This window comes from Salmo trutta, chromosome 3 (assembly GCF_901001165.1).
Source record: "Salmo trutta chromosome 3, fSalTru1.1, whole genome shotgun sequence".
NCBI lineage: Eukaryota > Metazoa > Chordata > Actinopteri > Salmoniformes > Salmonidae > Salmo > Salmo trutta.
The window spans coordinates 25,544,997-25,572,879 of record NC_042959.1 but is presented as its reverse complement, the minus strand read 5'-3'; the positions used below and the strand labels follow the sequence as shown (position 1 = coordinate 25,572,879).

General features: G+C 43.6%; 1 protein-coding gene across 3 annotated transcripts; it reads right to left on the bottom strand.

Moving 5' to 3' along the window:
* Nucleotides 1-33: 33 nt before the first annotated feature.
* On the bottom strand, nt 34-27,453 carry LOC115171058 (calnexin). 3 transcript variants are annotated; one of them, XM_029727543.1, is made up of 15 exons: nt 27,356-27,403; nt 19,595-19,678; nt 18,840-19,073; nt 17,185-17,258; nt 16,824-16,882; nt 12,986-13,209; nt 12,083-12,275; nt 11,694-11,883; nt 11,343-11,456; nt 10,279-10,435; nt 8,553-8,768; nt 3,864-3,983; nt 3,495-3,612; nt 3,187-3,326; nt 34-2,968 (listed from the first exon to the last, which is right to left on the bottom strand). In XM_029727543.1, the coding sequence occupies exons 3-15, from the start codon at nt 19,068-19,070 to the stop codon at nt 2,903-2,905; spliced, it is 1,902 nt and encodes a 633-aa protein (XP_029583403.1). In that variant the 5' UTR covers nt 19,071-19,073; nt 19,595-19,678; nt 27,356-27,403; the 3' UTR covers nt 34-2,902. The 3 variants fall into 3 exon arrangements, with proteins under 3 accessions (XP_029583403.1, XP_029583393.1, XP_029583412.1); XM_029727533.1 differs by lacking the exon at nt 19,595-19,678 and having other exon boundaries at nt 27,356-27,453; XM_029727552.1 differs by lacking the exon at nt 19,595-19,678 and having other exon boundaries at nt 3,187-3,323; nt 27,356-27,453.
* Nucleotides 27,454-27,883: the final 430 nt, after the last annotated feature.

Below are 27,883 nucleotides of genomic sequence, written 5' to 3'. Positions count from 1 at the left end.
TGACAGGCAGCAATGAAACACTCGGGCTCCCAGTCAGTTTCTAGTAGGCCTTTTTATTCATCAAAACAAAATGGCATCCCCATTCATAGATGACTGCATTTATAACAGACATGGGTCAGAGGAGCAGTCTGTGACCCATATTCACATGATGGCTATTCGTGATCACAGTATTTAAAGCCACCACTGATCAATTATTCAACATTACCCATGATGTGACATTAAATCTCAACCGTGATAACCAAAGGTAACTCTTTATAGTTTCTCTCTCTAGTGTACAGGACTAAGTTAGGTTAAACCCATTCATTTCGGTGACCCATCAGAGAGAGTTGTCACACAGGAAAGCTGAGAGATATGTAAGGTACATTACAGTGCACTGTTCAGTCTTGGAGTCTTATCTAGGCAGCTTTAGGTAGAACCAAATAAAGGGAAAATAATGAAAACATTGTAGACTCAAATGAAAAGATAGCCACAAAGAGCGTAAAGGAGAGATGCATGTCTTTAGGAATATTCATAAAAGGGTAGTTCTCTGACCTTTTCATTTTCTTGAAAATGCCAACTAGGTGCCTTGGTCTCCCACCTCATATTTTATCTAAGCCTCAAACCAAAACCACACAAACCCTGCAGCAATAGTACCATAAAGAGACATTACTAATCAGGTTGCAGTGGGAAGTAACTACATCGCATATACCCCATGACACAGGTCATTTCACAATAAGAAAAAAGAAAACAATGAGAAATGGAGGTCTATTTCCTCAAGGCGGAAGCTGTACATGCCAACTAAATTTCAGGGGTGACGACCCCCCGCCACACAAAACCATGAGACCAATACAGGAAAAACACACCGCCAACCTCCAATCTCTTAATGAAATATTTATGTTTTGTGAGTAACATCGTAAGTTCTACCTTTTCCTCCCTGCCCTCCAAAATGTACTGTAGTAGGTGAATGCCCAATCAACCAACAGCTGCTGTGGATCCTCATCACCCAATCACATGCAGCTTAGTTTGTCAGGGGAACCAATACCCATTCACCTCGCTCAATCAGACACCGGAGAATAAGAATTGTGGGATTCCAAACACTACTGACCGACTTTCACCACTAAGGAATCTGAGACCACAAAACTTGACCGGGATTCCATGCAGACAGCGACAGCAAATGACCTGGTATGTGTTTCTGTGGGAGCCTCAGTTACCTTGAAAAGTGCCAACTCTTTCTTTTTTATATATGAGACAAACCTCTAATGGCTTTTGACTTCCACTGCTTTTTAGGATGTTCTGAAAACAGCGTGGACAGGTTCACAAGAATGGGAGTAAGAAACAAGGAAGGTAAAATACTGTAGGCCACAGATTGGAACCGCTCGGTAGCTGATACCTATCTTTTCTCTTTAGTTCCTTTTTCATGTCGTATGAGATTAAGTTTAAAAGGAAAAGATATCATTGAATCATTCAGTGAGAAAGTGGTGAGGGGGAAAGCTTGTCTGACACCCTGAGAGTATTCTTTATGACTCTTGTAAGACTCAGACTGTCATGAGAAACATAAGAGAAAGTCTTAAAGATCTGTGTTAAATTCTGCTGCTGCTGTTTTTGACTTAGGAAATGCAGTCACAGGATGTGCTTACTTACTCAGCTACCAATAGCCAGGCGGGAGACTGAATTATCCCACCAATGAGGGAGGAGGATGCACAAGCTGAGCCAGGATTTTTTCTCTCCATCTTCTCTTGATGAGTCAGCAGGAGCAAGGACATCAGTATGAAAACCTTGGCATCTCCGCGAAGCCTGCCGGCAACCAACAGTCACCCCTCCGAGCACCAGCCTCACACTCCCTCCCTCACAAATATTTGTTAATGTACACTTACAATATATCCCTACATTATAGATCAAAACCAAAGGGGGGAGAAAAAATTATGAAAAAGGAAAAAAAGCCATGTACAAAGTATTAAAAGAAACGTCACAGTACATTCACAGAAGAAAAACGTTCGCCAAACCTTGCTCTCTAGGGCTGTGTAAAGCAGCACAGAATCTAATCTACTGAAGCCTGTTTACTAAGCTCTCTCTCTGCTTCAAACTTTGCCCGCCCCAAGGTTTTGCGGGGAACTAAGCATGTACAATGGATCCCCCTTACTCCCAGCTTCACTCTATTAGGAACAACTTCAGCGAGGTATTCTACAACTAAAACACACTTAAAAAACCGTGGTGGAAGCCACATGGAATGAAATGTCGAGGAGACCTGTTTATCATGGGAACATTAGTATCTTGAAACCCCCCAAAACCACAACTGCAGTGTTAAAAGCAGGCAAGACATCCAAATTGCATGTTTTTTTTTTTGTCGACCCTCAACAGAAATGTTCATGTTAAGTCTATCTACTCCTCTGACACATACAAAACACATGGGACTGTTAAACTGGACCAAGCAAGAAGACATTGAGGGGGAAAATGGCTAAAACCTACGAGCTGTAGTGTTGCCCAGATTCACCGGTTGATAAATACTGTCTAGATCTGCGGGATGGATGGATAGATGGGGGGCTGATTAGCAGAAGCATAGGGTGTTGGAGGTGGGAGGAGAAGAGAAGACAAGGTGGGGTCCCTAGGTTAGTGTCTGCTGCACTGTTACAGAATGGTATGGGAAATCGATTTATTCTTTCTTCGCTGTTCGAAAAAGCCCCTTTCTACACCAACAACTCAGTCTTCATCTTCACCATACTGGAATCCACACTTCCATATTGGAGGCAGTCATGATTGTTTTCTGTTGATCCTGACGAGAGAGAGATCGCTTCATCGTCCTGGGAGGGGGGAGGTGTGGAGAAGACAGCCGGGGGCGGTGGGGAATAAAGGGAGCCGGGGGGAGGGGGAGGGGGGGTCAGGCCAGTTGGTTTAAATCAGAAGATCCAGGGTTGTGGCAGCCACTTCAGTCCTTTCTCCCTTTTGTGTTTCTAGGGGACCTCCTGAGGACATCATCTTGTTGTTGTTGTTTCTGGAGAGAGCGGGAATGAGAGGGAGCTTTGGGTCAAACAAGCCAACATTATTTCTATTCTGAACGATTAAATGAACAGAATTATTTCTAAAGCCCCTTTTACATCAGAAGTTGTCAACAGTGCTTCACAATGGTCTTTCTACATAAGTGGCAAGCTCTGATTTGTCGTCACAACAAACCACATCATGCTAACCAAGACTTAACTTACTGTCCCATACCTGATCAGTTGCCGCCTCCTCTTCCTCTTCCTCATTTACTGCTGCCTCCTCTTCTTCCTCTTCTTCCTCCTCCTCCTCCTCCTCCTCTTCTTCCTTCTCTGCAGGGCTGTCCTCTGCATCACTCTTCTTCTCCGCTGCTGCTATGGAAACCAACCAACACAGAGTTAGCTTTTACTGAGACCATTGTGAAATACCCCCAGGTGATGCAAGACAGCACGCATTGTCAAGTAAAATGACACACCGTCTTGACATACATTTGTGAAGCTACAGTACAGACAGAGAGGGGGACCGAGCCAATGAGTCCTAACCTGGCTGGCTCTTCTCCTCCTTGACTTGGTCCTCCTCAGCCTTCTCTTCCTCCTCCTTCACGTCTGGCTGGGGCTCGTCTGTCTTCTTGTAGTCAGCTGCAGCTGGAGCCGCCGCCTTCTGTTGGAGAGAGAGAGAAAAGACACACATCAACACAGATCAAAACATTGTCTCTGATGACATCACTTAGTCACCCATTAAGGATTTTACTCCCACCGACATTTACTGAAAGTCTTGGGGGGGGAAGAAAAGTCCAGACTTGAACGAACTGTCGACAAATAACCATGCAGAGGTAAATGTGTGTGGGAGTAATTTTAATAATAAATTAGACACTATTGAGATGAAACCTTAGATGGTCTGTGGTCCCTCACCTTTCCGGTGCAGAAGAAGACAACGATGAGGATGAGGGGCACGGCCACAGTCAGCACATAGACCACCCACAACCAGGGACGCTCGTCTGCTGCAGTCATCATCTGGTTTACCAGCCCGGGCTAGAGGAGATGGGAGAACAGTCACGGAATGGTCAAGATCTGGGAACCATCGACCACAACCAACATCAACCATCGACCACAACCAACATCAAAATTACAAGCAGGGTATGGATTACATATGCACTATTGGGGGTGCCGTTGAAAATAGTTTTGTAACAAGTTTGCCACAGCATGGCTGGTATAACAAAGTGTTGGGTATGGGGCATAAGGAAATGGTCGGAACAGGTCTATACTAAGTCGACCACAAATAAAAAAAACTTCACTCCTGTATCTTTCATATGGACCCTAAATGTGTATTGTGTTATGATTTTTTTTTGAGGGTTTCTTTACACATCTCACTCACTTCCTGAAAGTCTTCATAAGGGCTGGGGGATTCCTGTTTCACAGTGCATACTTGTGCAACATACTTGTGCACTTGATAAAACAAAAAGACCCTCTTGCATTTGTTCAATCTCAGTCAAAAGAACCCCTTAGTTTGATCATTCATTAGTCCTAACCTAAGTCTTGCATACTACGGGAGACCATTTCGGAACAATGACAGATCACGGGAGGGTGTGCATCTAACTCCATCCATACTACAATAGCAGACCTGAGACGAGCTGTTCCATATTAACAGTGGCAGCCAACTGGCCCAGCATGGCTACCAGTGTAAAACCAAATGATCCATAGAGCAAACAATGAGTCTGTGAAAGCAGTGGAATGCTCAGAGGGCCCCACGGTTCACTGTGGGGTATGTAGCTAGTACAGCCGTGTGTGTGCTGCTCTGACAAAGAGAGTGTGTGCGAGACTAAGAACAACAAGAAAGAGTGAGTGTGTGCACAAGGGAGAGAGAGAGAATCTAGACAGCAACAGAGCAAGAGCACCAAGTAGAGAACGAGGGGAAATAAACATGAGAGCTGAGAGAGAGAGCGCTAAGAGAGAGCGGAGACCGAGAGAGGAGACCGAGAGGCCTAGATGTGTAGAGAGAGGGCCATTAAGCCCAACATGCCAGGCATCCCAGGAATTCATCTTTAGGAATAAAAGGCAGCATAGGTCCGGGGCTGCAGGGATTTGGACGAGAGGCAACCAAACTAACAGCTAATCCTTGGGTACGAGCCAACATCATCCCAACTGGACTCACAACTCTACTGCACACAAGCTTATTTTGCCTCAACTGCAATGGAGCGAGACCACCTAATGACGACCTCAGTGGAAGGTGCGTGTGAGAGAAGCAGGGCCACTGCTTCTTAATAGTCCACAGCCCCAGCTGTACGTTTGGCTCTATGGAACAGTGTACTCCAGCGGTGCAAGAATGCACCAGCCACGTCAGGCTACACTCTTCCTCTGGGTAACATAGTCAGGCTCGGCCATCTCAAGAAAGGGACCGGGTAAGAGTCATGCTAGGCTAGCTCATGAAAGGGACCGGGTAAGAGTCATGCTAGGCTAGCTCAAGAAAGGGACCGGGTAAGAGTCATGCTAGGCTAGCTCAAGAAAGGGACCGGGTAAGAGTCATGCTAGGCTAGCTCATGAAAGGGACCGGGTAAGAGTCATGCTAGGCTAGCTCAGGAAGCTTTTCAACTAAATCCAACTCATCATACAGAGGAGTAGCTGGATTTATTCCACTGTTATTGCTCAGCTTGGTCTCTCTCTCCCTAGAACACCACGTGTATGTCTGTTTCCACTTATGGGCGGAGCAGGACAGGATTTTTACACGTCACACGGAACAGATAGTCACGCTAAACAGTAGCGTTCCTCTGAAGGGCGTGGGGAGAGTATCTATTCTGGTGTACCCATGAGAACACACAGGCAGAGAAGTCACCACTAACCACTGATATGCTCTCTGATATCATCTAATGTTTACAGAGGATTGGGGCTAGGGTGATCCATCTCAGCATAGGAGTGCTGATCTAGGATCAGTTTTAGAGGTCGACCGATTAATCGGAATGGCCGATTAATTAGGGCCGATATCAAGTTTTCATAACAATCGGAAATCGGTATTTTTGGACGCCTTTATTTAACTAGGCAAGTCAGTTAAGAACACATTCTTATTTTCAATGACGGCCTAGGAACGGTGGGTTAACTGCCTTGTTCAGGGGCAGAACGACAGATTTTTACCTTGTCAGCTTGGGGATTCAATCTTGCAACCTTACGGTTAACTAGCCCAACGCTCTAACCACCTGCTTTACATGCACTCCACAAGGAGCCTGCCTGTTACACGAATGCAGTAAGAAGCCAAGGTAAGTTGCTAGCTAGAATTAAACTTATCTTATAAAAAACAATCAATCAATCATAATCACTAGATAAACTAGTAATATCAACCATGTGTAGTTATCTAGCCTGTCCTGCGTTGCATATAATCGCTTAGGTACACGTTGCTCCAACCATAAACATCAATGCCTTTCTTAAAATCAATACACAAGTATATATTTTTAAACCTGCATATTTAGTTAATATTGCCTGCTAACATGAATTTCTTTTAACTAGAGAAAATGTGTCACTTCTCTTGCAACAGAGTCAGGGTATATGCAGCAGTTTGGGCCGCCTGGCTCGTTGCGAACTGTGAAGACTATTTCTTCGCCAAATGGGGGATGATTTAACAAAAGCGCATTTGCGAAAAAAGCACAATCGTTGCACGACTGTACCTAACCATAAACATCAATGCCGTTTCTTAAAATCAATACACAGAAGTATATATTTTTAAACCTGCATATTTAGCTAAAATAAATCCAGGTTAGCAGGCAATATTTACCAGGTGAAATTGTGTCATTTCTCTTGCGTTCATTGCACGCAGAGTCAGGATATATGCAACAGTTTGGACCGCCTGGCTCGTTGCGAACTAATTTGCCAGAATTTTACGTAATTATGACATAACATTGAAGGTTGTGCAATGTAACAGGAATATTTAGACTTATGGATGCCACCCGTTAGATAAAATACGGAACGGTTCCGTATTTCACTGAAAGAATAAACGTTTTGTTTTCGAGATGATAGTTTCTGGATTCGACCATATTAATGACCTAAGGCTCGTATTTCTGTGTGTTTATTATATTATAATTAAGTCTATGATTTGATAGAGCAGTCTGACTGAGCGGTGGTAGGCAGCAGCAGGCTCGTAAGCATTCATTCAAACAGCACTTTGTGCGTTTTTCCAGCAGCTCTTCGCTGTGCTTCAAGCATTGTGCCGTTTATGACTTCAAGCCTATCAGCTCCCAAGATTCGGCTGGTGTAACCGATGTGAAATGGCTAGCTAGTTAGCGGGGTGCACGCTAATAGCGTTTCAAACGTCACTCGCTCTGAGACTTGGAGTAGTTGTTCCCCTTGCTCTGCATGGGTAACGCTGCTTCGAGGGTGGCAGTTGTCAATGTGTTCCTGGTTCGAGCCCAGGTAGGAGCGAGGAGAGGGACGGAAGCTATACTGTTACACTGGCAATACTAAAGTGCCTATAAGAACATCCAATAGTCAAAGGTATATGAAATACAAATCGTATAGAGAGAAATAGTCCTATAATTCCTATAATAACTACAACCAAAAACTTCTTACCTGGGAATATTGAAGACTCATGTTAAAAAGAACCACCAGCTTTCATACGTTCTCATGTTCTGAGCAAGGAACTTAAACGATAGCTTTCTTACATGGCACATATTGCACTTTTACTTTCTTCTCCAACACTTTGTTTTTGCATTATTTAAACCAAATTGAACATGTTTCATTATTTATTTGAGGCCAAATTGATTTTATTGATGTATTATATCAAGTTAAAATAATTGTTCATTCAGCATTGTTGTAATTGTCATTATTACAAATAAAAAATAAATCTGCCGATTAATCGGTATAGGCGGTTTTTGGTCCTCCAATAATCGGTATCGGCGTTGTAAAATCATAATCGGTCGACCTCTAATCAGTTTAGCCTTTTAGATCATAATGAATAAGATTACATGGACGCAAATACGTGATCAGCGCTCCTATTCTGAGACGACAGTTCATACAGACGGCCCCTGACCCTAGGTCTGTGGTTGGACAACACGTCATCTCTAGTTTAGTCTGGATTTACTCTATTGCTAACCCCAGAGGCTAGAGACCTCATGCAACGCAGCAAATATTTGCATAGCTCCATGGAGGGGTTTCAGAGAAGTCCCTGGCTACAAGGATAGGTCCCGTAGTTCTACTTGCTGCAAAACAAACGTCCATTGGGAAAAGTATGATCTTGCTGTACTCTACTTCTTAGATGCAACAGGAATCTAAAAGAGATGTTGAAAGTGCCATGGTTAGAATAGGAGAGTGGGCCAGCCAGGTAATGACACTACATATATTTCCTTATCAAATGTCTGCATATTTTTTGTTTTATCAACGAGGCGTGAGGACTCACCCGTCCTAACTATTATGCGACCTCGCAACATACCTCTACATGGGTCCTTTGTACACCATCTTCACGCTTTGCTGGCAACAATAGTTACGTTTCACCAGAGATCCAAATTAAGTATGCTTCATGATCCACATGAAGCATTCAAGTGTAGGTGTGCAAGTATATGAGTGTCTGTGTGGGCCTGTCTGTGTACGTATGTGTGTGTGTGTGTGTGCAGTTGTGCCCACCTCAGCGGCTCCCTCAGCAGCTTTCTTCAAGCCCCAGCCGTCATTGGCCCAGCGCTCGGCCGTGTGCCGCTCGTTGGTGATGAAGAAGTTATCGAAGAAGATGTCGCTGGACATGGACCATAGCTCCAGGCCCACGGCGTTGAAGGGGGTCATCCTGAAGGGATGGAGGTCCTCGAAGAAGTCCGGATTGGCTATCTTCCTGGGCTTCCACACACCCTGGGGGAGGAGAGGCGGAGGTACATTGAGAGTAGAGTACACTGTACTGTGAGCGTTACAATTATTTTGGGGTTATGGGAGCCATTTCTAAGTACATTGGGATTTATCTGCAACGAGAGCTAAGTAGTAATAAAAAAATAAAAAAAATAACTTTTTTTAAAAAAAACACAAGAACACATTAAATAAAGTTACTACTCAAGATAAGAATATAAATAATCTCTCATCACTACATACACCACATGACCAAAAGTATGCGGACACCCGCTCGTCGAACATCTACTTTCGAAAATCATGGGTATTAACATGGAGTTGATCCCCCCTTTGCTGTCACAACAGCCTCCACTCTTCTGGGAAGGCTTTCCACTAGATGCTGGGACATTGATACAGGGACTTGATTCCATTCAGCCACAAGAGCATTAGGAGTTCCAGTTCATCCAAAGGTGTTTGATGGAGTTGAGGCCAGGGCTCTGTGCAGGCCAGTCAAGTTTTTTCACACCAATGTCGACAAACCATTTCTGTATGGACCTCGCTTTGTGCAAGGGGGCATTGTAATGCTGAAACAGGAAAGGGCCTTCCCCAAACTGTTGCCACATTGTTGAAAGCACAGAACCGCATATTTGTATGCTGTAGTGTTAAGATATCCCTTCATAAGAAATAAGGAGCATAGCCCGAACAATGAAAAACAGCCCCAGACCATTATTCCTCCTCCAAACTTTAGTTTGCACTATGGTAGCGTTCCCCTGGCATCCACCAAACCCAAATTTGTCCGTCGGACTGCCAGATGGTGAAGCGTGATTCATAACACCAGAGATTGCGTTTCCACTGCTCCAGAGTCCAAAGGCGGCGAGCTTTACACCACTCCATCCAACGCTTGGCATTGCGCATGGCGATCATAGGCTTGTGTGCGGCTGCTCGGCCATGAAAACCCATTTCATGACGCTCCCGAAGAAAAGTTACTGTGCTGACGTTGCTTCCATTGGCAGTTGGAACTCAGTAGTGAGTGTTTAAACCGAGGACAGAAGATTGACGCTCTACAGCACTCGGCAGTCCTGTTCTGTGAGCTTGTGCGGCCTACCACTTTGCAGCTGAGCCGCTGTTGCTCTGAAACGTTTTCACTTCACAACAGCACTTACAGTTGACCGGGGCAGCTCTAGAAGGGCAGAAATTTGATGAACTGACTTGTTGGAAAGGTGGCATCCTATGACGGTGTCACGTTGAAAGTCACTGAGCTCTTCAGTAAGTCCATTCTACTGGAGATTGCATGGCTGTGTGCTCGATTTTATACACCGGTCAGCAACGGGTGTAGCTGAAATGACCATATCCACTAATTTAAAGGGGTGTCCACATACTTTTGTATATATAGTGTACAAATAGTTGGCAAATTCTGAAAGAGCAAGTGCAACTATTGTGTGTATGTTATTTAGGCTACACACTTCACTGGGGTGAAACATGTTCCTAAAGAGGCTGATGCTTTGGTATATGGTACATGCTGGGAGGTGTGAAGGGTTACCTGGTAGTTGGGATTGTCGATCATTGGGGCCTTCCACTTGCCCTTGTAGTTGGGGTTGTCAATCATGGGCCGTTGCCAGGCACCGCAGCCGGGGGCGGTCTCACAGAGGGCGTTAGGGATCTGAGGGGCCTCCCACTCGCCATCCATGTCCTCATCCCTGGAGAAAAAGAAGAAAGAGTTACGAATATGTCACAGATGCAGTCATAAAGTGTACAAAATGATGGTATATGGTTGCAAGTTACTGTGGGTGTGAGAAAGAAAAGAACATGAGAAAGAAAAGACAGACCGCATTTAGAGGACGTCGAAAAGGGGTCATTAGCCCGTATCTCAACATTGGTCTCCTCCCTCTTTCCACTGTGTCCCGTTCCTCTAGCTCTTCTCTACCGGCTCTAATTTAATTTCCGCCACAGAAGTGAGACATCAAAGCAGCGAAAAAGGAGCTCGTCGCAGCCCAAAAACCAGGCCTGGCTGTCCTGAGGCAAAGCACGCCTTGTGAAATTAGCTCCTCTCACCAGGAAGCCCACTCTCTTCACAGAGAAGAGGAGCTGCCGCAAAGGCTAGCAATTAGCTTCCAACACACAAGTGGGCTGACCCAGATGAGGATACACTACGAGGGAAGAGAAGATGGAGGGGAGGTGGTAGACGAAGGGGAGAGAGAAGACGAAGGGGAGAGAGAAGACGAAGGGGAGAGAGAAGACGAAGGGGAGAGAGAAGACGAAGGGGAGAGAGAAGACGAAGGGGAGAGAGAAGACGAAGGGGAGAGAGAAGACGAAGGGGAGAGAGAAGACGAAGGGGAGAGAGAAGACGAAGGGGAGAGAGAAGACGAAGGGGAGAGAGAAGACGAAGGGGAGAGAGAAGACGAAGGGGAGAGAGAAGACGAAGGGGAGAGAGAAGACGAAGGGGAGAGAGAAGACGAAGGGGAGGTAGTAGAGTGGTAGATGAAGGTAGAGAAAGAGGAGAAAGACAGAAGAGATGGAGAGTACTATGGCAGAGGGGAGAGAGACAGCAGTTTGAGAGTGTAGCAAGATAGCGGGGTGAGCTGAATGCAACGGTATGGTAGTTACCAGTCCTCAGGTTTGACTGCATCGGGGTCACTGGTGTACTCTGGCTGATCATCCAGCCAGCCGTCTGGCTTCACTGCATCCTCATCTGGGATCTGTTTTGGTGCATCCTCATCCCTGTGGGGCAGGGGGGTGAGTTAGAAGGTACACACACTAACACAGCACCCCCACACCTTGCACAATCATTAAAAAAAAAAAAAAAACTGTCCACAGGACACACACCTATTATCCCATGTCAAAACAATCCAACTACATTTGAAACATGCACATGCTGTGTAATTTACATGTAAGCTAACCTGTTGAAATAGCCTCTTTCTCCCTTTTACACACACACACACACACACACACACTTACCAGTCCTCAGGTTTGACTGCGTCAGGGTCCTGGATCTTGGGCCTCTCGTCCCAGTCCTCTGGCTTGTGGTCATCGGGGTCCTCGATCTCGGCGGCAGGATTGATGGGTGGGGTCATGTCTGTCAGCAGGTTACCACTGTTCACCACTGTCTGGTCTACCAGCACCTCAAAGCTGTTGTCTGGGTTCACCACTAGGAGGCGGGAGAGAGACAGAAACGGTTAGAGGAACTAATAGAAATATCACAAGAACGAACACTATTCCCTAATCTAACTGGCATACGATCGTGTGTTCTACACACTACATTTCTATGTGATCATTATGTGACATCGCACCAGTTAAAACAGTAGGGATACCTAAATGGTGCCTGAGAACATGTTGAAATGTCTTACCCAGTGTGTAAAGGTGGGTCTTCTTGTCGGTGTAGTAGGTGCGCAGGTCTGCGTCAGGCTTCTTGGCGTGCTTCTCCTCGTACTCGCCAGTCTTGGGGTTCTTGTGGCGGAAAATGAAGTGCAGCTTGTAGTCCTCGCCACACTTGTCTGGTCCGAACATGATGGTGTAGGGAGTCTTGTCAACAAACTCATCCTGGTGGGAAGGACAAATATACATTTACTGTGGCTCTGTATTAGAGCATTATGGAATGTGTAACTGGCTACTGGATTTCCAGGCCGTCTACATTGGTACATTTGAAACAAAGACCAAGCTAAGGGGTCTTCTACATAAACAGAGCACTTTTGAGAGGTTATTTTGTGTTTTCTGAGAGTGTCTTAGATTGCATGGTGCACAGATAGAATAATGAGCCAGATATTTCACTGGATGTAGAAATATGAAGCATCAGCATGGCGTCTCCACAAACTACCAAATATGGTGGTGAGAAAAGCCCAGTGGCTGGCAGTGGGAGATCACGGAGCGAGATGGATTTTAGCCCATCTTCTGCAGATTCTCATTGATGAAACATTTGATCTCAACACAGTTTTCTGTTTCCAAAACTAGAATATTTTATGAACGGAGTGGACTGAGTTTTGTAGATTTAATCATTTGCAAAAGTATAATATTTATGTATTATTATAATTATTCAAAATCGGTTTTTACAATGAGTCCAAGGGTGCATCGAGTTATTGCACATGCACTTCGCAAAGTAGGTGTTCCCTAACGAAAACATGCTATAACGTGCCTTGGCACCCCCCTCCTTTCTTGTTCTGCCCACTATGACTCATTTGTTCCCATTCGAAACGAAAGGCTGTGGTCTATCTTGGGTTAGTTATAAAAATCTTTGGTGCAGACGTGTGGCTTACCAGGTTAAGGTCTGGGGTCTGGGAGAGCAGTTTGACGTAGGCACCACCACAGTCGATCCCCTGCTGGAAGTTGACCTCATACTGGATGATGAGGGGTTTGGTGTCGAAGATGAAGGGTCTGAGGAGCTGGGCTGAGATGGCATGGTGCTTAGCACGTGACTTGAGGACCAGTCCTTTGTCTCCGGGCAGCTTGCTGTCTTTCATGTCCTCCACCTCCCATTTACCTGCAAGGAGGAGGTCAAATATGCGAATATACTCACTTGATAACTGCCTGAATGGAGCCTAACCTAGGTTGCATTCATTAAGCACCAAACACAATTTTTTTCCGTTAGCAAATCATTTTACAATGTTGTGCCCTACTTAATACAATGTGTCAGAGACCTGGCCTAAAATTAACACCCACCACCCGCCAAATGCAGGTAGATTTTAGCATTGGCGGGTAAGAATATCTAATTGACCAGCCATGTTGGCGGGCGGTCACACTTGGGGCTCTACAGTGTGAGCATTTTATATAAAAATAGTAAAAAGTAAAGTATGGGCACATGCTGCAGTAGCTGTTTTCAAAGTATTTCTGCCATTTTGTTTCATATCTGGTAGTGCACCAAAAAATGTGAATCCTAATGTTATAGCTATACCACCTGGCTGGGGGGCTGTTTGCACTATGAGTGACGTGCTAAAATATTTGTTTTTTTAGAAGCAATCTACACAGGCTTAAAAGTTGGTCTAACTGATACAATAAGGAATTATACTTGTGTTTCTTGGATATTTACATTGTTCTGTTCACAAGTCAAGTTGTTTTTCAATGTTTAAGTTTGCTTCCACTGCTAGCGAAGACGTCGGCCTCCACAAGTCAGATTTTCACAGGCACACCCGATGACTCAAGTGGCACCATTACCACGGTAACCTTAAAACCTCTTACATCTAGACGTTCCGCTAGCGGAACACCGCTCCAATATCCAATGATAGGGCGTGGCGCAAAATACAAACTCCTCAAAAATCCGAAAACTTCAATTTTTAAACATATGACTATTTTACACCATTTTAAAGACAAGACTCTCCTTTATCTAACCACACTGTCCGATTTCAAAAAGGCTTTACAACGAAAGCAAAACATTAGATTATGTCAGGAGAGTACCCAGCCAGAAATAATCACACCCCCATTTTTCAAGCTAGCATATAATGTCACAAAAAACAAAACCACAGCTAAATGCAGCACTAACCTTTGATGATCTTCATCAGATGACACTTCTAGGACATTATGTTATACAATACATGCATGTTTTGTTCAATCAAGTTCATATTTATACCAAAAACCAGCTTTTTACATTAGCATGTGACGTTCAGAACTAGCATTCCCACCGAACACTTCCGGTGAATTTACTAAATTACTCACGATAAACGTTCACAAAAAACAAATTATTTTAAGAATTATAGATACAGAACTTCTTTATGCAATCGCGGTGTCCGATTTTAAAATAGCTTTTCGGTGAAAGCACATTTTGCAATATTCTGAGTAGATAGCCCGGCCATCACAGGCTAGCTATTTTGACACCCACTAAGTTTGATTACCTTTGCTGTTCTTCGTCAGAATGCACTCCCAGGACTTCTACTTCAATAACAAATATTGGTTTGGTTCCAAATAATCCATAGTAATATCCAAATAGCGGCGTTTTGTTCGTGCGTTCAAGACACTATCTGAAGGGTAACGCGCGGACGCGTATCGTGACAAAAGAATTCAAAATATTCCATTACCGTACTTCGAAGCATGTCAAACGCTGTTTAAAATCAATTTTTATGCGATTTTTCTCATAAAATAGCGATAATATTCCGACCGGGAGTCGTTGTTTTTGTTCAAAGACTGAAAATGCAAAATGGACTCTTCACGTGCACGCCCGTCTCATTGTTCTCAGATCGACCACTATCCAAATGCGCTACTGTTTCTCAGGCAGGGGCTGCAAAGTCATCATTCAACGTTCTGGCGCCTTCTGAGAGCCTTAGAAAGTGTCACGTTACAGCAGAGATCCTCTGTTTTGGATAGAGATGACAAAGAAGGCCAAGAAATGGTCAGACAGGGTACTTCCTGTACAGAATGTTCTCAGGTTTTGGCCTGCCATTTGAGTTCTGTTATACTCACAGACACCATTCAAACAGTTTTAGAAACTTGAGTGTTTTCTATCCAAAGCTACTAATTATATGCATATTCTAGTTTCTGGGCAGGATTAATAACCAGATTAAATCGGGTACGTTTTTTATCCGGCCGTGAAAATACTGCCCCCTATCCATAACAAGTTAAAGGGGCAGCTGAAAATGTTTCATCTCTGATGTTCTGGTTAACTTCTCTAGGGTAGGGGGCAGTATTTTGACGTCCGGATGAAAGGCGTGCCCAAATTAAACTGCCTACTACTCAGGCTCAGAAGGTAGGATATGCATATTATTAGTAGATTTGGATAGAAAACACTCCGAAGTTTCTAAAACTGTTTGAATAATGTCTGTGAGTAGTATAATAGAACTCATATGGCAGGCAAAAACCTGAGAAAAATCCAACCAGGAATTGTGGAAATCTGAGGTTTGTAGTTTTTCAAGTGATTGCCTATACAGTATACAGTGACTTAGGGTTCATTTTGCACTTCCTAAGGCTTCCGCTAGATGTCAACAGTCTTTAGAACGTTGCTTCATGCTTCTACTGTGAATATGGAGCGAACAAGAGGGCCTGGAAGTTGATGAGTGAGAAAATGACATGAGCTCAGAGGCGCACGCTCACGTGAGAGTTAGCTGTGTTCCTTTTCTTTTCTGAAGACATTGGAATTGTCCGGTTGGAATATTACTGAAGATTTGTTAAAAACGTCCTAAAGATTGATGCTATACATCGTTTGACATATTTCTACGAATGTAAATATAACTTTTTTTTTTACTTTTCGTCATGACATTTTGCGCGCGCTTCCTGCATTTGGAGTAGTGGACTGAACGCAGCAACAAAAAGGAGGTATTTGGACATAAATGATGGACTTTATCAAACAAAACAAACATTTATTGTGGACCTGGGATGCCAGGGAGTGCATTCTGATGATCATCAAAGGTAAGTGAATATTTATAATATTATTTCTGAGTTTTGTTGACTGCACAAAATGGCGGGTTTGGTTTCGTGTCTGAACGCTGTACTCAGATTATTGCAAAGTGTGCTTTCGCTGTAAAGGTTTTTTTGAAATCTGACACAGCGGTTGCATTAAGGAGAAGTGTATCTATAATTCTTTGAATAACAGTTTAATATTTTATCAAAATTTATGTGCTCATTCACCGGAAGTTTTGGGAGGCAAAACATTTCTGAACATTACACGCCAATGTAAAATGGGGTTTTTGGATATAAATATCAACTTTATCGAGCAAAACATACATGTATTGTGTAACATGAAGACCTATGAGTGCCATCTGATGAAGATCAAAGGTTAGTGATTAATTTTAGCTGTATTTCTGGTTTTTGTGACGCCTCTCCTTGCTTGGAATATGGCTGTGTGGTTTTTCTTGTTTAGGTGCTGTCCTAACATAATCTATGTGGGACGCGGTTAAAAAGACTCAGTTCACAACATATTAAATTAAATTGAGCAATATACCACATGACATCTTACTTGTAACACATTTACTGATTTAGAAACATTACATAGCACGCTCATCCACAAAAAAGAACTGCTGTTTTTTGTGTAATTAATTCCCTAGAAAAATAATTTGCCTAGTAAAAAAAATAATTTGTGGCTGGTAGATTTTTGAATCTACCTGCCAGTGGCTGCTAGACTAAAAAGTTAGGTCCTCTCTGACCAGGGCCATAAACTGTCATAGTGCCTACCATCATACTTGGCAATATCTTCATCAATGTCCTCCTTCTTGGCCTTTGACAGGACCCAGCTGAAACAGGAGAAGCAAATTGACTTGAGTCAAGTAAACAGGGTAGCACCTGGAAACCATAGGGACAGCCCCTGGGGAAATGACCTTGGGGCTGCGTTCGTATTTAAGTCAAAATGGCAGCTGGTCGTGTGGTGAGCACACACACAGCACAGGATGGCATATGAAGAGAAGATAAATGCAGTTTATAACACCCATGTTATTTCGGGGCAGCATATTTGAATATATCTTCCTTGATGTAGATGTAATTTGCATTACAAATGACTGGATATAATAATGCCTGCGTTTAAAGTTTGAGTTCTCACCTGTCTAGGGTCCCCCTGTCAAAGGACTCGGCGAAGAAGTGTTCCCCCATGGGCTCGGGAGCTTTGTAGGTCACCTAGAGAGGAGCGGAGAGCAGAGGGGTCAGTTCTTCCACTGCCCAGTGTGCCAACCAGGACACGTGTGTGTGTGTCCTATGCAAGAGCAATGGGAGGATATAGGTCAGTCAGATAGCAAACCTTCACGTCACATTGCTAGTCAATGTATCACCTCAGAGTTTCTTTTAAATGCCTCCCTACCTCTACTGAAGTTAGGCTAGTCAGAGATATTCACCACTGGAAACGTCTCATCACTCTGGCGTTAGCCATATCCTTTATGTAGAAACAGGGTCTAAAATGAACACTCGCCACCTGCAGGTAGATTTTGGCATTGGCGGGTAAGATGTCTATTTCACCAGCCACGGTGGCTGGTGTTCAGGGCTCCAGTGAGCCTTTCACTCGCATGTGTGAATAAAAATGGTCAAGTATGATCAAATTAATAGTAAAATAAATTCTGCAGAAGCTGTTGTTTTGTAAGTATTTCTGCCATTTTGTTAGCTGGTAATTTAATTGTACAAAGTCAAAGAACTACGAATACAATATAGACTATTCCACCTTGCGCTGCAACACTACCTGGCTGGGGGCTGTGCGCATGTGAAGAGCTGAGTAGAAGATTCATTTTTAGAAGCTCTGTGCACAAGCACAAAAGTTAGTCTAATTTAATTTAAACTAAAGTTTACTGAAGTGAGACTTTGTCCTTGTGTTTCTTGGCTATTTACATTGTTCTGTTCACAAGCTAGGTTGTTTTTCTATGTTTGAGTTTCAACTGCTAGGGAAGAGAAGACAACACTTCTAGTAGTCAGACTCAATCTCACAGGCACAAACATGACTGGAGTTGCACTACCACAGTAACCTCCCACCCTTAAAGTGGCAGGTGAACATTTTGTCTCATCTGTGATATTTTGCTTAAGACTCAGGTCATAAAAAATTAAATTAAACAATATACCACATTAATTCCCCCTAGTAATACGTTTATTGTTTTCAAAACATTACAAAGCATGCTCATCTGTTTTTTGGTGTGTTTTGTTGGTGTAGCTTTAGCAGGGGATGGATTATTTTGTCTGGCAAAAAAATCTGAGTGGCAGGTAGATTTAAAAATCTACCTGCCACAGTGGTAGGTGGACCAAAAAGTTTATTTTATGTCCTGTGTAGAAATATGACAATTTAGAGTAGACACTAACTAGTGGAGAAAATAAGGCCACTAAGCAGTCATAGCACAGGCTTTATCTCACTATTATTTGTGGTGTTGTGTGAATCACATTCATTCATTGAAATGAGCTCAAAACCCTCACTCGCTCTACAGCCCATTCACAATGGACATTTGACTAGTGAAAATGGGTCGGTTGGTATGTATGTGTGTACAAGTGAGGCACTCCCTTTGAGTCGATGCAGAGTATATCCAAGCAGTAAACTAAATTATGATCCATTTATCCTTGAGAGGAACAGTGAGCAGCCATGTAGGCCTAACCTCTCCTCCTTGGCTGTCACATCTGGGTATGCTGGAGGGAAAGAGAGGAGCCACACTTTCTAACCACTACTGGGATTTTAACCACTAAAACCCTAACTTCATACACACTGGTCTAGGTCAATAGGATACTTACTTTAGGGGCTGGAGGCGGTCCCGGTGGTGTGTCTGCATCCTCTGGCTCCACCTCCCCGTCCAGAAGCTCCTCCCCAAGGCCCAGGTCCTCCAGCTCGTCCTCCACGCCCATGTCTTCCGCCAGCTCCATGATAGGCTCCTCCTCCTCCTGGTGGGCGGCCACTGTGGTCAGTAGCAGCGTGAAGCACAGGGCCACGGCCAGCAGCACAACACACCTCACATTCAGCTCCATTGTCTAAGGGGGAGGAGAGAGATCAATTCATAAACTAGGAGAAAATGTGAGCGGTTGCCTCAGCTGTCCATAAGTGCTTTAATAATAAGTATGACAGATAACAGTGGTGGTCTTGCTGACTCGAGCCTACTAATTACTTTGGCTAATTAACAGATCGCCACTTCCTGTCTGCATCTACATTCAGACTCCCAATGTTTCCCTTAGGATTTTTTCTGCAGTGGTGGCAAGGGTAGTGGGGTTGCATTGCTACTAGCGTTAGCGCAATACCATGCTAGCTGTTCCCCTAGACTCCTCAAACTCAACTCTGGACCGCCAAGTCAGTTCCACTGCATTTTTTCATTGCCCACCTATCATCATGGACTGATTTAGACCTGGGACATCAGGTGGGTGCAATTAATCATCAGGTAGAACAGAAAACTAGCAGGCTTCAGACCTTGTAGGGTAAGAGTTGAATTCCCCTGACAGATTATCCATTTAAAAGCACGCCTTCGCAGAAATATACATTATTTAAAAAAATGACATACCGGTAATGAATATGGGGGAAACACTGATTCCTACTGAATTCCTTCCTTAGCCGTTTCAGATTGCTAGCCGCCTTACCTCAAGGGCTAGGGAGGAGGAGCAGAGTTACAGTATTATTGCTTAGTTACACCCATCCATTCCTTTCACATCAAAATGAGTAAGAGTAGAGGCTGATTTCAAACAGTGGAAGCTATGGGTAGGGCATGAAAGATGGAGGGATGTGATGGAGAAAGCAAAATGACAGCGGAGAAAATGCAGCCATTTAATGAAGAGTAAATAAGGGGATAAATTATATTTTTTTTAAAAGGAAGGAAACAGGGGAGGAAGAATGTGTGCGAGAGAGAGACTGGACTACATGAGACACCAGAAATATGTGGGCGAGTGACAATGCAAGTTAGCATATCGTTGAGCTGGAGAAAAAGGATACTTCCAGAGCAGGTGGCCATTGGGTCAAATTACATAGAGCTTTTTATCCGATTAGAACATAACGGCCTTGCGGAATAGGTGGTCCATGCAGGAATCAAACCCCCAACCCTGGTCTTAGAAGGACTATAATTGAAAGTTCCTGGAACAAAAATGGCCATTAATACTACTAGGCTCACTCCTAAGGTTTTAAACGTTTTATCCTTACCATGCCTACAGAACACACACACCCTCTGACCGTTTCCAGGCATATGGTCACCATGCCGTTACCCAGAGCCTCCCTGGCACCCATTGCCATAGCGACGAGAGGGGTGCCTGAGGGATATGCAGCCTTAGCCTTTCCCCTAATGGGATTAGTCCCAATGAGATTACACTAGCACACCATATAACACCCACTGAGTTCATACAATACACATATTTACCTTTCATATTATTCACAGGCAATTTACTCAACACAAATAATTTAGGACAGACTGTGTACACACAGACAGATGTTACTCCGACACAGTCCCAAATCAACCCTTAGCCTGCCCTACCACCCATCTATTGGAGTGGACTACATAGGTGTTTAAGCATTATGGCAAATATTCTGCCTAATTATCAGAATGTTATTACAATGTTTAAGGCTAGCACGTCGCACCGAATGTGGGTCTAGCTTTCGCCAATCGTGTTTTAGGGACCACCCACAGTGGACTGCCAGCTTTTTTCAAACAATTCTACATGTAAAATCAGTGCGCACTCGTTTGCAAATTCTGTTCAGAGGTTCTAAGTACTCTCGGCCAGGAAACGCTATTGCTGTGTCTGAGCCCTTATACCTATCCAATCCTCTCAGATCTTCGCTAGCGCCTAGGGGGAAAGGATTGAGTCAGGATTGGGTTGTCTTCTCTTAGAAATCCCCCCTTACTCTCACCCCTCAGCATGTTCTGATACCATTAGCCAAATAAGTGGGGCTGGGCACAGAGAGAGCGAGTATGTAAGAGTACTATTAGGTCCACATTACCATATGCAGTATACAACTGATATGTTTTCTGACCATAATTTAATCTAAAATCAAGTCATAACATAGAGGGATCTAACCAAATTCCATTAACACACTAACCAAAGTTACCAACTGTCTTTTTGTCAGGAGATTGCCAGCGTCTACACGCTAGCATGCAATCGCACACTATACATACCATGTACAGCATGCAATCGCACACTATACATACCATGTACATAGCTTAACCCCACGTGGTATTAGCATTAGTAGCACCACAGGCTAGCACTTCCCATGGCATAGCAGTAATGGTGGTAACTAGCCCAGACAGTCTAAGCAAAATGGTTATTAGGTCAAGATAACCATAATGCACTACTGTCCATACATGGTATTAATACTCCAGTACTGCCGTTCTCACCACAACTTCCATTTAGTATCTCTATTGAGCTTGTTCTGCAGGTCATATGGGCATTCTAAAGGCTCGCACACATTGCACCGAATGTGGATCTAGCGTTGGTACGGCGATCGTTCAGTGCGCCGTTTTTACAGGACCACCCGCTGTAGACATGACTGCCGACATTATTCACCCGATTATACAAGTAAAAAAAAAATACATCAAAAAAATAAATCACTGGAGCAGCTGGACAAAAATCCTTGAAGGTGGGTGTGAAAGCTATAGACCCCTCCCCCCCAGCCAACTCCCATCTGTCCAGATAACCAGGGTGCTGTCCCCTCCAAGGGACACGTCACCTCTACAACCATATCCCTTAAAGAGTGTCCCGAGGGGACAAATCAGGGGAGCTGCGAACACAGCCCGCGTGTGCGAAATGTACAAATCGTCGAGGAGGTACTCAAATCCTGACTCATTGCAGAGAAGAAAGCGTTGGTGGACATAGGGTTGGGCGATATTTGGGGAGACATCTACTCTGATATGCTGCTCCCAATATCGCCATACCCAATATAATCGTTTGGTGCCGTTAATGACTAAATGTTTAGTACAATTTTGTGCTTATTTACAATAGTCTCATTCTCATTAAATAATCTTCATGCGGTTAAAAAATAAGGCTTAGTTCATTAATTGAACATGCTGATAAAACTGCAGTTTAGGATTTGTACATATTAAATGGAGTATAGTCTTGCAACATCATATACCATCAACGTCAGATATCACAATATTCAATTTAATCATATATCGGCACTAGCGTGGAGCAAGGGGTTCGGGTAGCCAGGCAACAGCCACTCAGGGTGGTTGTCACTAGTTTGCACAGCCACAAAGTCAAAAATGGCTATATCGTAAAAATGTATGAAAACAAAAACATTTGTAGAAATAGGCGGTGTTAGGCATAATTATGAATTTGTGGCTGTGTTAACTAGTGATGACCACGCAGTGCCTGAAGAGAAATTCATCTCAACTTTCCCTTCACGGCTTTTCATACATAGAAGAAACACTGTCACCACTTTGCTTTCACTACCCAAGAGGGACACCTTCAGGCCCGGTGATGGGCCTGGCGGTGTCTACGCGACAGCTGGTGTGTTCTGTAACAGAAGGCTCTGCCATGCGTCTGTTCGTAAACTGTGACTAGGGTGTTTCCCTGCAACAAGTCAGGCTGCCAACAGAGAGGGGATGACCAGAGGGAAGCTCACCACCAAAGCACCAAGCATGTAACTTCTTGATGACCAAGTCAGGGGTTAAGATACAGGACTTTTGGGGGTGGGGCAAACGGGTTGTAGTTAACTTGCAAGGTACACAGTTAGCCAGATCCGTGATATTGCCCAAGCCTTTCAAGTCTATGAAAATGCCCTTTGTTACAAATGTAACCAGAACCATGCATAATGCACATTCACTAATAATGCCCAACTTCTCGTAGCAGGCATTAGGCTACAGACAATTAACACAGGTCTCATCAACAATCTCTCAAGCCCACGTGATAGTGATTGGCCAGCTAATCTTTATATTTCAAGTTTAGCCAACTTGGATCTATTTGCTAGCCAACGAAGTTGAACAGTTGAATTGTTATGAACACACGCTCTGTTTGAAAAGCATGTTAGCCTGTCCACTTTGTTCAGATGTTGAAATCAAGTAGCCTAGACATATATACACAGAAGTATGTGGACATCCCTTCAAATTTGTGGATTCATCTATTTTAGCCACACCTGTTGCTGACAGGTGAATAAAATCGAGCACACAGCCATGAAATATCTATAGACAAACATTGGCAGTAGAATGGACTTACTGAAGAGCTCAGTGACTTTCAATGTGGCACCATCATAGGATGCCACCTTTCATCAAATTTCTGCCCTGGTCAACTGTAAGTGCTGTTACTGTGAAGTGGAAAGGTCTAGGAGCAACAATGGCTCAGCTGCGAATTGGTAGGCCACACAAGCTCACAGAAACGCAGAGTGCTGAGGAATGTAGCTCAATAAAATCGCCTGTCCTCAGCTGCAACTCACTACCGAGTTGCAAACTGCCTCTGGAAGCAACATCTGCACATCAACAGTTTGCCGGGAGCTTCATGAAATGGGTTTCCATGGCCGAGCAGCCCCATACAAGCCTAAGATCACCATGCGCAATGGCAAGCATCAGCTGGAGCGGTGTAAAGCTCGCCGCCATTGGATTCTGGAGCAGTGGAAACGTTCTCTGGAGTGATGAGTCATGCTTCACCATCTGGCAGTCCGACAGACAACCTACCCGAATGCATAGCGCCAACTGTAAAGTTTGGTGGAGGAGGAATAATGGTCTGGGGCTGTTTTTCATGGTTCGGCCTAAACCCCTTAGTTCCAGTGAAGGAAAATGTTAACGCTACAGCATACAATGACATTCTAGATGATTCTGTGCTTCCAACCTTGTGGCAACAGTTTGGGGAAGGCCTTTTCCTGTTTCGGCATGACAATGCCCCCTTGCACAAAGCGAGGTCCATACAGAAATGTTTTGTCGAGATCGGAGTGAAAGAACTTGACTGACCTGCACAGAGCCCTGACCTCAATCCCATTTAACACCTAATCGCCCAACATCAGTGCCCGACCTCACTAATGCTGGTGGCTGAATGGAAGCAAGTCCCCACAGCAATGTTGTAACATCTAATGGAAAGCCTTCCCAGAAGAGTGGAGGCTGTTATAGCAGCAAATGGGAGACCAAGTCCATATGAATGCCTATGATTTTGGAATGAGATGTTTGACTTTTGGTCATGTAGTGTACTTTACTTCTCAGAATGAGAACAAGTTGCCAATTCCTTATATGATTGTATTTTATGCTTATTGCATATTTATAAAAACACATACTGGACAGCTAGTATAACAGTCTTTGGCTAAAATGCTGCTAGCGGTACCCTAATGCCGCGAGCGACAAACTGAGCATTGATTTTCCAGAATCAGCGATACTCTCGTTTTAGTAGTGTCTGCTCTGAGCATAATTTGAGCAGTTCAGACATAAAGGGTATTGTTAGACAAGTTGCTCTATTACAGTAGAATAATATCTCAATGTGTTTTAGTGTCCATATGACCCATTCTGTTGAACCAAACCTCAAATAGCAAGTTGAAACCACTTGTCAGAGAGGAGGATGTGATCTCTTGGCGTGAGAGGCAGGGGAAGGGGCTTGGTGTGTGTGTGTGTGTAAACCATAAAAATCTGTCCAAAATAAGGCCAATGTGTTTCTATAGGCTTATTTTGGACCTAAGCTTGTTGCCTGCCTTCCCGCCTTTGGGACAATGACGCCCAAAAATACAACATGAGAACAAGCGGACAAACACTCACAAAAACAGAAAATAACCTTGATTCTTGCAATACAAGAATTTGGAATATCGTGCAAAAACAATTTCTAATTAATTCGATATATCGCCCAGCCCTAACCACAGTCGATCTGTTTTGGGGGACACAGGAGCTTGAAGGGTGCCTACAGCCTAGCACAGATGCAAGGCGTTTTGTGGTCGAGGGGTGGGAGGGCCAGAAGGATAAATGTGAGAGTAGTGCTAAATGTAACTTTCTCAACAAAGGCTGAAGACATCATGCAGGCAAACAAAACCACACACACAGGAGGGGAGACCCTAGTTGTGCTGCCAAGTGGACAGCCTTCCCCCATTCACATCATGCCTCAGTGGTCACATGTCCTTGTGAGGGACAGAGCAGATACAAGGAGGGGGAGGTGACTGTAGACTAATCAATCAGTGCTCAAGCAACACAGCAAGGAGTATTATCTGTCAGCCAGTCCTCTGAATTCATTCCATCCAGTTCACTGTGTATTTGGGGAAAACAGTGCTGTCTTCTAATGCTGAGGTCATATGGTTCTCTCAGTGTATACCATCTAAGTAGGAGACATCTTGTGCAAGATGTCAAACTGTGCTTTCACAGAGTGTCCTCATGGATAAGAAACATGCAGCAGCTGATACTGGAAAGCCAACTCTGTGCTATGAAGCCCTGTCTAGGTCATACTGTAGAGATCTGAGTAGGGGTGTGCCCTGGGTTAAAGCAGATAGGATAAGGACCCAAAGCCCCCCCCATGTGCCTTTCGGGGCCTTGACCATCTCAAAAAAGATAATGCAAGACGTAAGAAGATTATATAAAAGCTAATATATTTTAAAGCATGTATATCAGTCTATTGTGCCATTCAACGTTAGTTACTAAATTGTCATCAAGAGTGGAATTAAAACGCAATTATCTTCTTAATGTAATCTTAAAATGTAACAGCTCTGTGTTAAATATTACCCACCAGAGAACTGAGAAGTTATTATTTAACAAGGTTAAACAGAACGTCCAACTTCCTACACCCATTCAGATAAATTATTTATATTCATCCCTAGAATACCAATTACATTTCTCACAATAGCTATCTAGAAACGTGTGAACCATTCAATAAGACACACCAATTCTAGCTTTGGAAAACATTGGGAGTCTATTGGTTGGACTCCTTGAGTTCTGCATCCTTCTGGTGGGTGGCGACGGAAAATAACCCTACCACAATATAGCCGGTTTCACCCCCAAAAAACATTTCCTGTCAATAAAGGCATACGTATAATCTCTAGGAACTCGATTTACCAGATATAAAGTGATGTGTCCCTCGCTATCAAATAAGCGCCCGAATCCCAATTGTTCTCCGAATATTGTGCCCCATATTCCTGCAATTAGACCAAGCACTTCACACACAGCAGGAATATGGTGCAGTTCAGACAAAAGTTGGATTCAGACATTTATTTGATAGCGAGGTTAACATCTCACTTTACATCTGGTAAGTCGAGTTCCTAGAAATTATACATATGCCTTGGTGGCAGAAAAAAAAGCTGTGAAGCTGGCTATGTTGAGATATGGTTATTTTCTGTCGCCAGCCACCAGATCGATGCACAACTCAGGGAGACCAACCAATACAAAGTCTTCTGATGTGTCCCAAAGCTAACCAATTCCGTTCGATAAGCAAACTGTAAAAGCCACATTTCCAAGAGGGCGCTGTATGACCTCTATCTAGCCGTTGCACTTTCTGGTTTCATTCAGTGGCGGAAGTGGGTTTGCAAAACTGGTCAGACTTCTAAGTGCTTTGCCAGTAATACCCGTTTCCATGGTAGAACAGGGGTAACAAGGTATTCCTATAAAACATGTAGCAATTCCTACAAGCAGGCTTCATGTAGCTCCTAAGGGAAATTATTTCACATATAAGAATATTATCTGTAGCTAGTTATAGTACTCATCTTGATAACCTCCCTTTTGAAGGGAGTATGCTAATGTAACCAACTATATCCAACACAGGAAACGCGATTACAATGACCACACGAAAAAGGACATAACTACATAATTAGGGCACTTGTGTACGAGATTTCAATTGGTTTCACACCATGACACATACTGCTGCATCATCATCATCATCACCACCACATGTTTTACTGATTTCTAGCGTTAGTTAACTACAATATAGTTTGTTACAATAACGTTCCGACATTTTCACAAAGAGGCAATATTTGTCCATTTTCTTTGCTTTAACTCGAGGCTGGTATTGCTTGCTATCCACGTTCGATGCCTCCCATATAGCCAAGTTAGCTAACGTTAGCTTGCCCAACTTGTCTTACACAAAATGTCGGCAAAATGAACACACGAGCAAAGTGTGCAACTGACAGTGTTACATGACAATAAACGGAACAATGACATTAATTTGTTATCTTAATCGCTAACTAGCCTAAATTAGCTTGCTAGCTGGCCGTCAGCTAGCCAGTCTATGCTAAGACCACGCATGGGTTCTTGGTCTTATTCAGTAAGATACATGTATTGCAATTAAACGATACTGGCCTGTATGCAAACAGCTGAACATCCTATGTCAATTTAGACTGAAATGATAATTTAGCGACTTATGTTCGTAAGAAGTGATAGTTATTCGTCATTACTTACCTCCTGATTCTGATGTGACCACTTGGAACTACAGCCGGATCACGTGTGGCTTTGGGGCATGCATACTGGATTAGTAGCTCCACCTTCTCCACTTGCTGATTGGTTGCTAACCTGAAAACCTTGATATTTTCCGGGAATTATAGGAATTTCATTGCTTGTACTACACGCTCATCACAATGAATGGTCTCCGCCCCCAATCTCAACCTCGTGGACGGCGATGATTTGTCCAGCTCTAAGAGGAAATGCATGCTGATTGGTTATAGTCAGACAAGGCTCAAATATAAATTTGCAGCAGCGAAAATGATTGATGATTATTGTAGGTAATCATCAATGAATGATTTATGTACTTTGTGAAGTTCGAATAAAATAGTAAAACTCTTTACAAATTAATTTATCAACTAAAGCGCAGATGTGATAATTCTGAATGTGAGGCTTATTGAATATGGTGTAGGCTTATTCAATAATGTACAATATAATTAAATCCCTGTTGATGGATGCATTAATTTGGATACAGTTCTTTTTTTCTGA